Source organism: Strigops habroptila, chromosome 5 (assembly GCF_004027225.2).
Source record: "Strigops habroptila isolate Jane chromosome 5, bStrHab1.2.pri, whole genome shotgun sequence".
In the NCBI taxonomy this organism is placed as follows: Eukaryota; Metazoa; Chordata; class Aves; order Psittaciformes; family Psittacidae; genus Strigops; species Strigops habroptila.
The window spans coordinates 75,363,966-75,376,683 of NC_044281.2; the positions used below are offsets into that span (position 1 = coordinate 75,363,966).

A 12,718-nucleotide genomic window follows, 5' to 3' on the forward strand; every position below is an offset into this window, starting at 1 on the left:
CACTCCACTGAGTGTGTCAAAAGCACACAGATACAGACCCCTGCTAACTCCTGTGTGGTACTGCCACAAATAGCCTGCAAGGCCTCTGCTGAAAAAAATTAAGTTTCACTTCTCTTCCTCCTACCAATGCAATTATGTGACCACAATTGATAGAGAGGAAGCCACCTGCTTACACTCATACTGACAGACAGTGGCAGAAACTGGAACTGAATGCACCCACAACTTCCTAGATCCATGGCAGAGACAACCTCTGCTGTACTTCCTCCAATATCAGGTTTGATCCTGCAAAGCATAAACTAAGATACAAAGTTAGAGACACTAGTGAGCTTTCAAGGATTACCCAGCCCTGCAATAACACAAGGAACAGTTCCTTCCAGTACTGGCACTGTAAGCAAACAAAACCAAGAACTCTCTATCAGTAGATTTTGTAGAAGAAATGCACTCAGGGCTTCACACTGAGCCACTTGAGTCCAAGCATTTAAATAACTAAGCAGCACTGCTTACACAAGCACCCCTATTTGCAGGATGGAGGTTCTTGAATGGAGAACACTTGCATAAGATCCGAAAATCCTCCAACCCTGAGCACGTGCTTAATTTGTGGATGTAATCCCCATGTGCTCCAAAGTGGAGGATTTTCAGTTGTTATGCAAGTATTCCGAAAAACATCATACCAACCTTCAGAAGAAACACACAGGAGTGGCTAGAGATAATGCAGTTATAGGAAAGAAGTCTTGTGAGAGAGACGAGCAAGGGAGAAAGAAGAGCAGAATGCAAGAAAATCTCAGAACATCTCATTTCATCCCAATTTTGGCAACATTTTTTATTGGAATTCCTCTGAAGAGAAAAAAAACATCTAAATAAAAAAGCAGCTCAAGAAAAGCCCCTTCATCCCAAGCCACCCCAACCTAAACAAAGCTTTGCTGAAAAGAAACACCAAAGCTAGCAGGACCTGGGTTCAGAGCAAAGCTGTGAAGCCCGTCTTTCATGCAGTGGACAGGCCTGGTGTGGAACTCCTCACACCTGATGGAAGCCAACCATCAGCACGGGCTTGGGGGGACAGGACAAATTCAAGGGAGAGAGCTGTGGAGGGCAGAACACACTGAAACCACACACAGCTGAGGAAGTCCCCAGGCTGCAAGTGGTTTGGAGATTAGAAGAGTACTCTGTGGAGGTGTTATATGTGCTCGTACACTCCTTCCTCTCTGTTGTTGTCAGAGACAAGATGCTGAGTTAGATGGACTCTTGGTCTAACTCAGTTTCATTCTCCTTTCTTTCTGAGCAGCAGGAGATGAACTACCACAGTCTTCCGAACTGCAAAAAGAGAAGATGGATTTCCCAGGATATCCAAGGCTCTGGTGCAGGATACAGCAGAACAGGAATGCAGCAGCAAGCACAGTAAAAATGATGAGGAGGACAGTGGGGAGGAGGGAGTGAAGCACAATATGCTGAGCTCAGTGGAAATACACATAATCACTGCTGAAGCATAACATGAAGATAAGCTTCAAGTTTTCTTTAAGAATGATACAGTAGTTAAGGACAAGATCTTCCCAATGCACCCTTGAATTGCAACATTTATAACAACAACTGGATTAAAAGTGACTCTTCAAAAATGACTTTATAAAAAGCTAAATTAAACCTACATGCTTTGGCAGCTAATGGGGATCTGAAAACTAACATGTTTCTTGCATCTTCAGCTCATTAATACTTGGAGAAAGGAGAATTTTTTGTTTACAATACAGTGCAGCACCAACTCCTCTGCCTTCCTCACTATCTAGAACTGATAAGAGGCTTTTAGTGGCCACAGCTTCTTTTGGCAGGTATCTGCTAAAAACCTTTTGCACATTGACATGGATTTATGCAACATAACACTACCACCAAATGTCTCAGAGTTCTCTGTTCCCATTGGCTTCCTTGCACAAAGCAAGTGTGGTGAATGAACAAGAGTCCCAAGCGGAAAAAGATACTGAATGTGCTTAAAACTGTGAAACTGTCTTTTAACTCCTATAAAGACAGTTAATCATAATTACAGGGAACAATCTAGAAACTGGCCATTATTTCTTACTCCAGTATCTCTGAACACTAAAAAAATAAACCTGTAGTAACGTGAGAAGTTCAGCCCATATATTTGAAGCTTCTTTTCAAGTTGGACAGGCACCAGATCTCACAGAAGGATGCCGAGAATCCGTTTTACACTGCAGTACCATCCTGCAAGTTGAGATAAGACAACTTGCTCTCCTATTAAAAATTGGGTTGGGGGTTGGAGACTTCAAATACCTTCAGAAATCATATTCGTACATTCTGAATTTTCAGAAGTGTTGGGTGAGGGGAATTGTTTTCTTTTCCTTTCAGGAAGTCCCACTGTGCAAATCAACTTGTAACAAACAATTTTCAGATCCAAGAGAAAAGTTTTCCTAAGAATATCTAAACACTTGGTCTGTGCTCACTCTGTAACCATGGGCAAACTGGCTATAGCATCACTCATATATATATTTGAGATATATATATATGTATAGCAATATGCATGTGTGTATATATGTATATGGCATGTATATATATACACATATGGCATGTATATGTGTGTATATATTTGTATAGCAACTTTTCTGGAATGGAACAAATAAAACAGCTGCTGAAAGTGGTATTTATTGCTCATTAATACATACAGGTACAACTAATACTTACTATTTGTAAATAATCAGCTAAGCTCACAAGAGCAGACAACAACCTGCTATAGCCAAGAGGGTATTCTGATATTTGGCATTTTAGTATTAAATAATAATCAGTAGATACAAACCTCTTCTTTCGTTTTCTTATTTTCTGCTCTAAGCTCTTCATATTCGCCAATAGCTATACAGGGAAAAAAGAAAAAGAATAAAGTTAATGTTGCAGCACCTCCTTTGGTCAGATTAGCTCTCCATTTCATTCACTGTAAAGCTCTTCTGGCTATCTACACAGACTTCTTACGTAACACGGGTCATAAACTTCATTAATAGCTTATGGATGAACTGGATGTACTTCTAGAATTGAAGTAATTGGAAAGTGTCTGAGTAAGATGGTGGCTCCCCAAACAATCAATTTTTGATCAATGGAGAGTTAAACAATCTTATTGATTGAGTTCAAAAATTACAAGGTGAATGTACTGGCTTGCAGTCACCATTTTAAAGCCACACTGGCTCAGGTTACAGATCAATGCTAGAAAGCATGGCTAATGCAATACTGATACACATATGTACATCCAGACCAGCTGAGCACCTTTATTTATTAACATTTCCTTCCAAGAAGACTCCTAGGAGAGTTTTTTCTTTAAACTCCACAGTGTAGAGAAGAAAAGATTGTATGATTTATCCAAGATCACACAAGAACTGAGCTGCATGGATCAGCAGGGAAGGGATCAACCTCCAGGATGCTGGAGGCCCGTTGTTTCAACCAGTAAATACTACGCAGGAACAATCTCTCAGCTACCAATTCATCTTCCAGTTTACTGCATATTTTCGTATGTCCTTCTTAAACCTTTCATTTTACTACCTTAGGGATGTGCCATTATTGCCACAACTTCCCAATTCTATTCTTTCAAGCGTGTCTCATATGGCCTGTTTGGTCTTCAAGACCACAGACATTTTATTGTAACTAGACAGAAGCTGAAAACACCACCAAACCTTAGGAAACCAACCTTGCTAGAAAGGAACACTGTTCAGTCTTCAAGATGCGTACTGCAAGAATAAAATGAGAGGGCTGCTCATATCACTATGCATCTTATTCCAGCCCCTCAGTATCTCCTTGGATTTTTCCTTGTACCTGAGATAAGCTATACTAGCACACAGGTTTCATTAAAACCAGATAGAGGGTATGAATATCTAGTTTTCAGCTGATGATAGCACAGATATTGGAGTTTCATTGTATGTCTTACCCTACATCTGAAGATGTGAACATGTAGAGTGGTAATTAGCCACCTGAAAACCTACTAGCTCCTTCCAGCTTTAGATAGTTAAACTTTTTCCAAAAGGAAGCTTTACAAATGAAGTTACACTTTGCACTGTTGTGATGTCCCTTTTCTCCCTCCTCCCCAATGTTTCAAAATCTGTTGAAATAAAACTAACTCACTCCTGAAAGCTAGGCCCACAGCACCACTGTTCTGTTTGCCTTCAGCCTGCCTGTTACTCTCAGCAGCAGAAGTACATCAGATGTAAAGACCTCAAGTTACCCTAACTCCTCTTTTCTCCAAGATCACTTCAGTTGAGAGATGCATGACTGAGGTACATGAAGGATGGGGTACAGTCAGCAGTATTAAGTCCTGGACTCTGGACTTTGCTCCTTATGTGCCCTGACCAGCAGTGGGGAAATGGCAAGACCCTGCTGACTGTATTAACTAGAAAGAGAAATGAAAGAATGCTAGAAATCTCTCAGCCAGAATCTCAGCTCAGCTGCGATCAGCAATCCAGGCCCCTCAAAGAGAAAACATTAAATAAACCCACTGAAAACAAAGTCACAGCCCACAGGCAAATTCACAAGAAATCTGATCATTTAAACATGTGGGAAAACTCCTCCCTCCCGCTCATCCAAGCAAAAAGGTGGATCTAAAGAGGGGGAATGAACAAAACCAGGCTTCTTAAAAACATGCCCTGCATCCCCACACCAGTAAAACTAAGGTTTCCCATCCATCCCTTTACTTTGTCCCCACTCCTCCTGACTCACCCCCAAGACCCCTACTCATTTTCCTTACTCAAGAAGCAGAAAATCACAGCAGGTAGATGAACAGGGAAGAAACCATGCTGATGCAGTTGCTCTAAAAGCACCTTAAGCAAAACAGTATTTCCTACACTGGAACACAAAAGCTGTATCTATGCCTCTTGACCACTGTTCCACTTCTAAACCATTTCCCTTTTCTCTTTGGGAAAACAAGGGAAGAGATTTCTAGCATTCAGATGCAAGAAAAGGAAAGGAAACTGTATCAGATGCACTCAAGCTTCTTCATACTTGAAAACTGGTGGTGTTTGCTTGCCTTTAAGGCAAACTCATACTTGTTATTCAATACTTTATAAATGACCAAAAAATGTAAATATAGGTTTGCCCCACCCTTGACAGCTCTCCTCACATGCTCAGAGAACTGAGAACTCTGAATCACCAGCCCTTAAGGCATGGATACAGAACAAGTTATTAAAATACAAGGACAAGAACGTACTGGGAATTGCTGGAGTGTTGTGTAAGGGCTCACCTGTGTGACACTGGGATTAAACTGCCTGCTCAGGGCAGCCCTTCCCATTTTACTGTGCATGGTTCCTTATGGAACACAAACACGAAATCATCAGCTATTTCATGTTGCACTCACACAGCAACTTTCTTCAGAGCCTTTTTACCATACCATCAATGCAAAACTATTAGTTCTTTCTTGAATACAGCTAATGCACAGTAAGGATCCGATATCTTAAAATAAGATTGTTCTTCATGGATAGCAACCTCTAGATGATGATCCCATAAAGATCCATCATTCAGATTATCGGGTATGGATTTATTAAACACTAAACCTAACAAAGAAACTGCTGTTCTTTTCAGGCCTGGAAACAGAAACAAGAATTTTTAACGGACTACACGCGTTTTGTGCTCTATAACAGATTCTCTGCAAAGGCAGAAGATGAAATTTGGTGGATTTTTTCTTCTTTTGAACACTGTGGGGCTTATTGGGATGCTTTTGTACAAAGTTTTTCAAGTGTTTTATGTACAATGAAGTTCTGACGCCATCTACAAAAAAGTCAAGAGTCTACATAACCTTCACTGAAGCACTAAATGGCATAAAGGTGACAATGATTTCTGTGCTCTAAAATTACAACAATTAATACCAGCAGCACTAGGCAACACTTCACATGTTCCAAGTCTCATACAGATTATTTAGCCTTAAAACACTCTTTGGTACATTATGAGGTATCATTATTACTTATTTATAGATTGACAAGCAATAAATCCTGTTGTATGAGGACTTCCCCAAAGCTTCTCTGAAATTAGTGATGAATGAAACAAACAAGTGAAGGTGCTTTACTAAAGATAATACTGAAATTCCAGAATTACACATCATTTTCTCAAAGAATCAATATTGTAGTGTATATTGATAGTAAACTACCTACATTATACTCATTAGCCTCCAGTGAATCCTGAAGAAATGTAATAAATATGTATGAGACCTCTTGAGATACTGTTGCTGTCTGACCCCAACTGAAGTTTATCCTTAGTAAGATTATTTCTGATATACAGCAACATTACATAGAACATAATTTATCAGGACACAAATCCCATTTCTTTGCCTCGGGCTAACTTCATGCAGTATGAGGGCAACACTACGCCTTCATTTCAAGACTAAGGAGAGAAAAAAGCTGGGCAAAAAGAGACAAGAGCAGATTATTCTGGGCTAACCAAACATCCTTAACTCACCCAAAACACACTCCCAGCCAACCCTGCTCTTACTGTAAAACACTCAAACCACAGAATAGCCAATGTGAGTGAACACAGCATGCTCCTTCATAACATGACCAGACTTACTCACCAGCTACTCACTCCAGAGCTCAGCTGGCCAGAAGGGACTGTTCTGTCAACGTGTATCAATGCATTTGATCGGTATTAAATTAAGCAAGGACTTTTGAGTACAGAAGTTCTTTAATTATAACTTAGTCTTTTGAATTTTAGTTGTGAACCTGTGTCTCCTGAACCTGGATTTGCTAACAGAAGACATGTGTCACCTGAATTAGATGTTTTATATATTAGATACTTCTTATGGCTAAAAAAAGCACTTATTAGTAAAACAAGGTCATAAGAATATGACTATAATTCATAGTGAATAACCAAAAAGACACCTTCACTTACACAGGGATGTGGTGAGAGTCTTCCTACTCTTTTTATTAAATAATTCAACCCCTTTTCTAAAGCTGAATACTAAAAAATACAGATTTTTTTAAAAAAACCCACCTTAAAAATGCTACATTCATGTACTTTAGCATTTATATTTAAACCAGTGTGGCCTTCAAGCAGACTGAGAGCCCTTCCATGCCAAAGCAACAAGTAATGCCACTTCAGCATTTCAAACCTACCTATTTAATCAAAATAGTAAGTAGAGCTGTCAAACGAAGCAAGTGTCATCCCACTATTTATCCTTCTTGACTACGTACCAGGCATGTCTTTGCTGGTACAGGCAAGAAAAGAGCTTAGAGTGCAAGAAGTCCTTCACTCCAGATGAACCAAGCTATCCTAATGAAGTAATTTTTTGTTGTAGAAGTAAACTTAACTCCTGGCTTTCTGCAGGTTTGGATATATCATTAGAGAGAGAATTAGCCCTGACAGCAACACTGAGCCAGAAGCTTTATTGGGACTGCTGCCACCACCCTCCCCATCCCAGTGTACTTGGAATAGGAAAAGCCAGGCCAGGGCTGTTGTCTCAAGTAGCAGTGGTCTCCCTACAAGCGCAGCATCTTCTGGGCCTCCATGAAAAGGGGATGGAGCTGAGGAACAAGCACTTATGGGCTTGTGTAAAGGTGAACACGTGCGATGGCATTATATCCATTACCCTGCAATGACTCCAAATCTTGAGTCAGAATATATGAACCCTTTATTAGGCCTAAAGCTTACATAGCCAAACCAGGCTTTTGGTCACGTAGCAGTTGCACCAGCTGACATGTACAAGACTCAGTTACCAAACAGTTCTTGAAAAATACACTTGAAAAAGAATATACTTGAAAAATAAAACAAATAAAAATCATAGGTGTAAGTATACAAAGGTAAGCATCAAGTACAAATACTGTGAGCCAGCTCCCACATGCTCTGATTTTATTCAAATCTGTAAAAATGTGTGAAAGAAATTTTTCAATGAGACCCCAAATTTGCATCCTGCAGCCTTGCAGCTTCCTGCAAACTGGACAGGGAAATTAAACACACCACTGCCTGATAAAACCCAGCCACTAAGCTCACACCAGAAAGCTGGTCTCACAAGGTCCTGAGAAACAGATAGAGTTCAACACGAGAAAGTGAGATGGGAAACACTTTTAAACTGTAATAAATGAAGCAAACATTCAAGCAGGATGGGTTCTGCTGGGGAATGATGACTGCTGTGTATGAACACCAACATACGCAAGCACATAGGGAAAAAGAAAGAATCTATAGAGCCAATGACCACAGAAGAGAATATAGCAGGCAGCAAGATATCCTACCCTAAACAGAATTTCCTCTGGCTATAAAAAATTACCCATCTGCCACAAAGAATATATTTGTCAAACCACATTAAGAGCTTGTCAATAGCATATACTTTAAAAGTACTACTCTGAGATATTGCTGTCAGATTGGCAGTCTGTTCCTTACAAGATATATGGTATTCCCTTATTCCAAGGTTCTGGCATGTTTTTTTTTAAGAGATCAAATACAGCCACAGTGCTTGGGACTAGAGACTGGAAATCATCACACTTGAAATCCAGCCAACAAACACAGAGCAAGATAAGACCTTTAAAACTCATCAAGAAAAGCCAGACAATACAAACATGTTCAGTATGTGTATTTAACAGTAGTTGTTAATCACTGCAATTTAGCAAAGTGACCAGAAATGTGACTATGACAGCGGCAGCTGAAGTAATTTTACTTAGTTTGTAACTCCAGACATTCTGGTTGCTGACTCCTGTTTTTAACTGAACAAAGAAGTGACCACAGCAGAAGATGACTCTGTCCTTAAGGGCAAAGTACCCGCAGTGCCAATAAAACCAAAGACAAACAAGGCAACTTTCCAGGCAGGTAATCAACTACTGTTACAATGCAGCTGTTAGTCACTTCGCTACAGGTTTCTTCAGGTTTTACAACCAACCATTAATAACATAATGTTTTGCCCACTTGATTTGTTTTTGTTTCAGTTTTAGGTCTTACCCAAAGGAATTATAAGGGGCAGTTGAACAGAAATGTGGAAATATGACTTTCAGCAGTCAGGTAATGCTAATATTTATAGTGGAGCTGCTTTATCAAACCAAGCCATCTCAGAAAGCTAGTCACAGGATTAAAACTCAAACAACACTTTTAAGTCCTAAATATCATCAATACAGAGATCATGTTTCTGCATGATGCTCACCTTAAACTTGGTAACAGAGCCAGCCAAAGAATGATCAGTATCAGGTATCTGAGTCTAACACATAGGACTTGGAAAATTCAGCATGGGTAAAAGATAAGCATATCTTGCACACAGACAGCTTCAGTGTCCTTGTCGCTGTTCAGAGCTCTGCCAAACAGCCAAGTGAATTTGCCCAGACACGAGTCAGTGTCACAGCTGCCATTAAGAATTGAGCAGGGAGCTGCAAAACACCTGCCTCAGGTTCAATCTTGCTTAGGAAAAGTACAAGCAGCAGCCGAAACATGACAGCAATCAGTCACATACGCTGAGACTTGCCTTCCCCTCCACCTCTCACACGGCTTCTCAGTTTAGTTACCCCGAGCCAGGCAAGTTTCTCAAGACTAGAAAAACACATCCTGAAAGGTAAGCCAAATATGTTCTCTGAAGCCCCTCCAAATCATCTAGTGTTTTACAGAAATCTGACTACAGACCATAATGTTATGGTAATCTGAATCCACATGCCACTCCGAATGCAATAAAGGTAAGACAAGATAAGTGCGTACACCCATTACCCCAAATATTCAGAGACAGCAGGTCCTTTCACCAACTGCATTTACTTCCAAAGCAATACCATTATCTACACCTGGAAGCAGTAAAGAGGAAAATTAAAAGACTTTTCCTCCTCTTTTCAAGCTGCCTCTGTTTAACAGAGCATCCTAAAATTACTTGAGGAACACTGTTAGTATCTACAATGGCCTTGTTTTGTTTTCAGTAAGAATGGAAGGGAAACTATATAACTCAAACTAATAGCATATAAAGAGGAAGCAAATTTATTTTCCTACAGTAACAATATTGAGGTCATTACTGTTAGGATAATTTTATGCACCTTTTCCTCACTTGGAATCTTTACTTTGGGCACCTCAGGCTCCTCAGTTAACATAATTTAACTACAGTGAGCTGCCATAGCTTTGCATTGGTTTAGATGCAAAACAGCACATAGAAGAGTGTTTTCAGAAGTTTTTCACTGGGTAATTTCTCACCCATATAAAACAATTTCCTCAGCAGCCATACGATTACAAAAACAATTGTTAGCCTCACAACGATATACAAACACCCACCAAGAACAGTGCCTCACAGGACAGGGCTGCCAAGTACAGCTTCTATTTCAACAGCTCAAGTGGATCTGGGACAGCAAGTCCTCAAGTTACAGAAGTTTTCCCTTGAACTAATTCCTGCAGTCCCAGGAAATTTCATTAGACATTAAAGGATACTCAGCCCTCTAGAGCAGAAGACTCTCAGACATCGGAACTGAAGCCCTAGTCTAACCAATTCCAAGATGTTAGGATTTCTCTTAAAGAATAACCCAAACTTGCCTTTTTTTGCAACTGATTGTCATTTTAGCAAATGTCCTTTTGGCACAGACAACTCCTCTGGAGCCAACAGTACTGGAAGGAAGTAGTTAGTCAGAAAGAAAAACCAGATTTTTAGCCTTATTTTTTGCTCCCACATTATTAAAACACACATCTATATGATTATCACGAATTTTACACCCACTGATATCTTTATAAGTCACAATCTACTCAGTGCAGCTGGTAATCATGAATTTACAATGCTGAGTATATGGGAACAACCAGAAAAAAGAAATGCCAAAGCAGCTCATAAACAGCTTGCAAATATCCAGCTGTAATTTGGTTAAGAAAAGCTTCGGCTGTATAGCAAAAGTGACCAACTGCATCAATGGTCAGAATGAATGACAGAAAAAGAGGTGCTACCAACACCCTCATAATTTCACTTTTACACAACTTTGTCCAACAGGTCCTTTCCAAACAGCTCCTCCCAGGCTCATGGGAGACCAGAAGAACAGAGCTGAGGGAATTACAACACTGGTACACTGCACCTACTGTGCATGAAGCTATGAGACAGGAGGCACACCGATCCCTTGATGCACACTCATAAGCCGATACCGACAATTCAAACAGCCAGTAATGCTGGTTCTTCAGATGTTGCCTACACACTTAACCAAGGCAGAAACTTTGCTGGAACAACCTGGTTTGGAGATTGACCAAGCAGGGAAGTTAAAAAATGGGCTGCGTTTTGAGCATCCAGGCTCTTTTCCATGCCTTTTCTTACAGAATAGAGACTATTACAGTGGTTTAGTTTCTAAGCCAAGCTACCCACTCACGAAGCTGAACGTTTACACAGCTGAAGTAGTGGACTTTCCTAAGAAAGCACCAAGAGTGACACACATGGGGAACCAAACCAGCCCATGGCAAGTGCTTCCTTTCATTTACACCAGAACTAGAAAGGCTCTACAGAAGCTCATGGCATATCAGGGCAAGCCTCGAGCTATCGGTGGGAAGTTTGCACACTGGCAGGGAGTGGATGGAGGGTGTTGATGGGTTGGGTTAGTATCAGACCCTGCAATGTCAAGCAGGAGACAGAACACGATGCCCAGGTCACATAAAACCTAAAGTGCATTCACCCTACATGAAGCTCAGCTCCACAGGCAACGAAGCACATGGACTTCACCCCCTGGAGCTGGCCAGACATCCCAGCTCACCAGTACCATCAGCCAGGGTACCAACACCAGCCGCCAGCCTGACCATGGGCAGAAGGTTGGGTTGACAGCCCGTGTGCCACAGACCTCACCCAACCCACCATCACCCACCACGATGCCCGCGCTCACCCGGCGACAGCCGAGCGCACCTGCGGGGAGGCGAGGCGGCAGATCCATTCCCTTAAGGCTTTTCTCTCCCCTCTGCACGGACCGAGAAGGGAGCCTGGCTTCGAGCGGTTGCCGGGGGACGCCCAGGCCGCAGCCGCCCCCGGTGCAGGCCGCGCCGCCCTGACGCGCCCCGGCCCCCCGCGCCGCCTCACACCGCCCCGCGGCGGCCGCGCTCCCGCGGGCCGAGCACCGGGGCCCGCGGCGGCGGAGGGGAGGTGGAGGGAAGGGGGGGGAAAGAGCCGAGGCGCCGCCCGCCCCTACCTTGGTCCTTGAGGCTGGCGAGCAGCTCCAGCTGCTTCTCCTCGTCGGAGCTGTTCATCCTGCCCGGCCGCCCCGCTCCACCTCACCTAGAGCGGCTTCACCTGGCAGCGGGCGGGCAGCGGCCAGAGCCCCGGGGCGCGGCGGCGGGCGCGGCAAGCGGCCCGGCCCGCTCTGCACATGCCCAGACTCCCGCGGCGCCCCAGTGAGCATGTGCGGGGGTGCGGGCACGGCGGCACCTCAGCCCGCGGGCGGGCACCGGCGGCAGGACCCCGCACCGAGGACCCTTCCCGTCCCCTGCTGCTCCCCAGGGCGCGCAGGGCATCCCAGGGCGCTTAGCGAGGGGGTAGGAGGGGAAAAGCTATCAACAGGCCAGCGGTCAGAGAAGACACAGGTCTTCGTAGCCCCGTTGGCACAGCCAGTGTGCCAGCCTCTCTCACACTGGCACAGACAGGCGGTGAAAGCCTTAACCTCCAGACCCAGGGCAAAGGGCTCTTATGGGGTGCCCCAAGAGCTGGGAGGAAATGCAGGTGTGTGTGGTTTTAATAAGCCCCTTTGCGCGGGGCAGCTTTCCGCTTGGGATCCGTGCCCTGCCCAAAGGAGTGGTGGGAGAATGTGAAACTGTTGTTTGAGTGCTGGGGTATGAAGAAAGCTAAAAGGCTTTAAAAGGA

General features: G+C 42.9%; 1 protein-coding gene across 4 annotated transcripts in view; it reads right to left on the minus strand.

Moving 5' to 3' along the window:
* SHTN1 (shootin 1) overlaps positions 1 to 12,370 on the minus strand; it is a 66,372-nt gene extending 54,002 nt beyond the window's left edge. For 3 of the 4 annotated variants that reach the window (XM_030487780.1, XM_030487777.1, XM_030487778.1), the window contains exons 1-2: positions 12,051 to 12,370; positions 2,795 to 2,847 (exon numbers count right to left, since the gene is read on the minus strand). In XM_030487780.1, coding sequence (XP_030343640.1) covers positions 2,795 to 2,847; positions 12,051 to 12,108 — 111 coding nt within the window. In that variant the 5' untranslated portion in view covers positions 12,109 to 12,370. Of the gene's footprint in view, positions 1 to 2,794; positions 2,848 to 11,770; positions 11,957 to 12,050 lie in introns of those variants that run through there. The other variant, XM_030487779.1, reaches the window with a different exon arrangement.
* Between the last annotated feature and the right edge of the window lie 348 nt (positions 12,371 to 12,718).